Source organism: Genypterus blacodes, unplaced genomic scaffold (assembly GCF_046128005.1).
Source record: "Genypterus blacodes isolate CSIRO-AG114 ecotype Tasmania unplaced genomic scaffold, CSIRO-AGI_Gbla_v1 ptg000360l_1, whole genome shotgun sequence".
NCBI classification, from domain to species: domain Eukaryota; kingdom Metazoa; phylum Chordata; class Actinopteri; order Ophidiiformes; family Ophidiidae; genus Genypterus; species Genypterus blacodes.
Window position 1 is genome coordinate 32,501 of NW_027467143.1, and position 4,889 is coordinate 37,389.

At 51.6% G+C, this 4,889-nt stretch overlaps 1 protein-coding gene across 2 annotated transcripts in view; it reads right to left on the reverse strand.

Annotated features, from left to right (window-relative positions):
* ces3 (carboxylesterase 3) overlaps positions 1–4,542 on the reverse strand; it is a 5,861-nt gene extending 1,319 nt beyond the window's left edge. The window contains exons 1-11 of one of the 2 annotated variants that reach the window (XM_076138320.1): positions 4,432–4,542; positions 3,779–3,980; positions 3,559–3,697; positions 3,293–3,426; positions 2,755–2,908; positions 1,901–2,005; positions 1,464–1,565; positions 873–1,013; positions 689–769; positions 457–598; positions 218–367 (exon numbers count right to left, since the gene is read on the reverse strand). In XM_076138320.1, the coding sequence (XP_075994435.1) occupies positions 218–367; positions 457–598; positions 689–769; positions 873–1,013; positions 1,464–1,565; positions 1,901–2,005; positions 2,755–2,908; positions 3,293–3,426; positions 3,559–3,697; positions 3,779–3,980; positions 4,432–4,483 (1,402 nt within the window). In that variant the 5' untranslated portion in view covers positions 4,484–4,542. The other variant, XM_076138319.1, reaches the window with a different exon arrangement.
* Positions 4,543–4,889: the final 347 nt, after the last annotated feature.

The following is a 4,889-nucleotide window of genomic DNA, read 5'->3' on the forward strand; positions in this document are numbered from 1 at the left end:
TCATGCTGCTGCCATGTTGACAAACACACACATGAGAGCAGTGTGAGCCCAAGTGAGGTCAGCTGAGGCCGAGGCTGAGGCTGAGGCTGAGGCTGAGGCTGAGGCTGATCCATGGTCCTCCTCTCCTCCTCTGAGACGTGTTTGAGTGTTTCCATTGTTGGTTCAGGCTGATGGAGGTCTTCCCTCTATTAACCCCTCACGTCCCTCAGAGCCTCACCCATGATCTGGATGTGTCCGTTCCAGAAGCAGCCTCCAAACACGAAGCCCAGGTCGTCAGCGTGATCCGCCTTCACGAAGCCGGGCCTGCTCAGCTTGTACACCTCGGGTCGATGTGTGAACTCGTACAAGTAAACTGGAACATCTGCATCTGAGAAAGAGGACAGAGAGGTAACCGGCTGTTTAGGCCGAGGCAAAGGTCAAAGGTCAAATGTCACGGGGGCCAAACTCCCTCCTGACCTGCGAGGTAACTGGCCACCTTAACAACCGGCAGCGTCATCAGCAGGTCGCCCATGATCTCTGTGAAGCCGTCTCTGATCTCCTCTGGAGTGTTGGCGTCTCTCAGGTACTCGTCTGCCATGAGGTCGTTGGCAGAAGAAACCTAGAGCGGCCAGAACCACAGAGCAGCCTCGACTCATTCAATGAGCCAGACGACCATCATCCTCCTCCTCCTCCTCCTCATCAGACTCACCCCTGCAGGGTTGAAGATGTTGACCACAGCCAGCACACCATCTCTGGTCATGCCCGCCTGCCAGCCAGGAGGGGCGAAGCTCTGTGACCACAGAGACACAACGCCAAAGAGGTGTTTGACTTTCAGACGTGTGACATTGAGTTTGAGAGGAGATGAAGAGTGTGAAGTGTTTACATCCTCTGACCTGAGGAAGGATCCATCCAAACTCATGGTTGGTGATTCCCATCATCACAGGAACCTTCATCACCTCCTTCCTCTTCAGAAGCTCCTCAGCCACGTCAGACAGAAACACGCCGTCCACCACAGCGCCCAGGTACAGCTTCATCTACACACAACATCATCTTCATCAGCAGCAGCCTTAGCAGTTCATAGCAACTCAAGCTGCGGCAAAGGGAAAATGTTCAAACACTGCCATCTGGTGGTTAAACTGGTCCCAGCACCTCACAGCAGCTTCTGTCTCTTCATCCTTCTGTCTCTGCCCTCTGTAGCACTATGATTTATAAGTGAGATTGTTTTATAAGTTTTATCACTTCAATTTACCCCAAACAATCCCTTCCATTGGTCCTGCAGAAGAAGAATCCCTTTGAAAACTTAGACATTATTCATAAAGATGAAGGGCTGTTCATACTTTTTCACAAGTTTATATTTTCCAGATTTCTTTTTGTTTTATTCCAAACTATTCCAGGTTGAAATGATTTTCTATCCCCAAACCCAACGAGGTGACAGCTGGGAGTGTTGAGCTGCAGGTGAAGCAGGTGACGTGTGTGTGTTTTACCTTCTTAGACGCCTCCACTAACTCCTCTGTACTCTTCCCTCTCATACACCTGATGATTTCCTCTGTGTTGCCATGGTCACAGGCCGTCAGGTTGGCCACAATCTGAGGACGAGAGGCAAACTAAGAAGTCCATTTACTCCAACAGTTCACGTGACTCCTCAGCACTGTGTGTGTGTGTGTGTGTGTGTGTGTGTGTGTGTGTGTGTGTGTGTGCATGTGTGTGTGTGTGTGAAGGAAGGTCAATTCAAACATGTTCCAGAACTAAAGGAAGCTGAGGCCGTGTGTGTTTGTGTTCCTGGCCACGTTGAACACACTCATTACTGTAGTGTTATGTTTAAGTGTATTAAGATAAGATAAGATAAGATAAGATAAGATGGGAGGAAATTTGAAAGCGCATTTGGGGTCAGGGGGTCAGGGGTCAGGGGGTCAGGGGTCACCTTGGCCTGTGGCAGAGGATGTTTGGTGGTGTAGGTCCCCAGCGTTGCCACTCCACTTTGGAAAACTGCCCTGTGGAACAAACCTTTGGCTTGAGGAGACAAAGTCTGTGAGACAGGAGAGACAGCAGAGACAGGAGAGACAGCAGAGACAGGAGAGACAGGAGAGACAGCAGAGACAGGAGAGACAGGAGAGACAGGAGAGACAGCAGAGACAGGAGAGACAGGAGAGACAGGAGAGACAGCAGAGACAGGAGAGACAGGAGAGACAGGAGAGACAGGAGGGACAGCAGAGACAGGAGAGACAGGAGAGACAGGAGAGACAGCAGAGAAAGGAGAGACAGCAGAGACAGGAGAGACAGGAGAGACAGGAGAGACAGCAGAGACAGGAGAGACAGGAGAGACAGGAGAGACAGGAGGGACAGCAGAGACAGGAGAGACAGGAGAGACAGGAGAGACAGCAGAGAAAGGAGAGACAGCAGAGACAGGAGAGACAGGAGAGACAGGAGAGACAGCAGAGACAGGAGAGACAGCAGAAACAGGAGAGACAGGAGAGACAGGAGAGACAGGAGAGACAGGAGAGACAGCAGAGACAGGAGAGACAGCAGAAACAGGAGAGACAGGAGAGACAGGAGAGACAGCAGAGACAGGAGAGACAGGACAGAAGACGTTCATGTGAAGTCCAGACACCAGAAGTGTGTGAAAGCTTGACCCTGCAGCTGCACTCAGGCTCCAGGCTCCAGGCTCCAGGCTCCAGGCTCCAGGCTCCAGGCTCCAGGCAGACCAGCAGAGACCAGCAGACTGAGCTCTGAACCCCTTCACTAGAATGCAGATGGTTGCCATGGTGCTGTGTTCACCAGTATGGAGGCGCTGATGCCCCCTGCTGACTCTCCAGCCACAGTGACGCTCTGAGGGTCTCCACCAAACTCCTCCACGTTCTCCTGGACCCACTTCAGCGCCGCCAGCTGGTCCAGGAAGCCCCAGTTCCCCTGAGCGTGTTCGTCTCCCGTGCTTTGAAACAGCAAAGAGAAAAGGTTTGATTCCTGCCTGCCATGACACTTTGAGCAAGTGAAGAAGAACACGATGATAGAGTCTCCACAGTTCTTCTGATTGTGAAGTCATAAAATCATCATAAGAGGAAATAGAGAAACTGAATAAGATCAATCAATCACAGTGTTTGTTGCTTCACTGTCTGTGTGAAAGAATCAAGAGTGATGTCATTTATTTAGTACGCAATCATTTATTCTATTTTTCATTTTAATGCTAAATTCTTTACTTTGCAGAATTTTCAAGAAACAAGTAGAAATATTTGAAGATTTCAGTCAAACGTTTCCATCTTGGTGAGGTGGTTCTGTTTCCTGTTTCCTGTCTCAACCTGTCCACACACTTCCTCACCTCAGGAATCCCAGAATGCCGAGTCGATACTGAAGGATCACAACCACCACGTCTTCATACGCAGCCAGGGGGGCGCCGTCAAACTGAGAGGCTCCGCCCATCGTCAGACCTCCACCATGGATCCACACCAGCACCTGAGCAGCCACACACACACACACACACACACACACACACACCATCTCCACACAGGCCCTTTCATCCTCTGTCTGTCCTTTGGAGTATTGTGTGTGTGTGTGTGTGTGTGTGTGTGTGTGTGTGTGTCGTACCGGCAGCTTGTCCCCTCTGGCTGCCTCTGCAGGGGCGTACACGTTCAGGTACAGGCAGTCCTCTGACACCTCAGGGGGGGCGTACTGGATGGACATGATCTGAGACACCAGGACCACCAGGTCTGGGTTCTGGACACACCTGGGGGGGGGGGGGGGGGAGAGGGGGGTCATTGCTTGCTGAGAGTGAAGCTTTGATGGCGGTGGCTGAGCTCTTCCTCACATGGCGGGCTGTCGTGTGCCGTCTCTCTCCCCGTCCCAGGCCTCTGCGTCCTTGGGGGCGGCCAGGCGCAGGGGCCCCACGGGGGGCCGAGCGAAGGGGATTCCCAGGTATTGCGTCACCCTCCTGTCCGTGCCTCTCACCGTCACGTGCTCTCCCCGTACTCGGCCATGTTTCACAACGACCACGGGGTCGGCGCCCCCTGCTGGGAACACAACAGGGCCGGAGCCAGGATGAGTCAGAGTCAAGCCCCGACCTGAGCCACCAAGCTGCTACTGGAGAGTCCGTGTCGTTCCTCAGATAGTTTGAATATTTTGGTTCCTTCAGAACTTTTCTGGAAATATTCAGTCACAGATCTTTGATGTGAGTTTGTTTGGATTTACAATCAAACATGAACACTGAAGCTTCAAACAGCTGATGGAGGACGAGGAGGACGAGGAGGACGAGGAGGACGAGGAAGACCCAAAGATCATGGAGGAGGTCAAAGAGGATCAGATCAAGGAAGTCCAGAAGAGTCAGTCAGTCAGTCAGTCAGTCAGTCAGTCAGTCAGGTTCAGCTGTCTGTCACATCGTTAATGTTACTTACGTTTAAGGAGAGTAAACAGAAACAGATCAGCTGCTTCAACAGCCTCACCAAACCCTCGGCCCGGTCTTACCTGCTGCTGCCAGGACAGGAAGCAGACTCAGGACACACAACGCTGTCCTCATCCTGACTCAGCCTGGACAAAAGACGGACGCAGACACAGTGGACTTTCAGAGAAATACCATCTCTACCCCTGAGCGGGCCTCTGGGACCGCCCCTCCAACACACACACACACACACACACACACACACACAGCTCACCAGCACAGCTCAAATAAATACTATAACCTCCATTGATTTAACCTCCAGTGACAACAAGAACTCTGACCAGAGAGTCAAATGATGAAATCACGCTCTTTGACCACAACACACACACACACACACACACACACACACACACACACACACACACACCCAGACTGTGTCTGTTGTCTGTATCAACATAAAGGATCTAAGTAGAACTTAAGGAGGAGATTTGAGGCTGAACACAGAAATCATTTGGTATTCAAACACTAAGGGACTCCAACACTT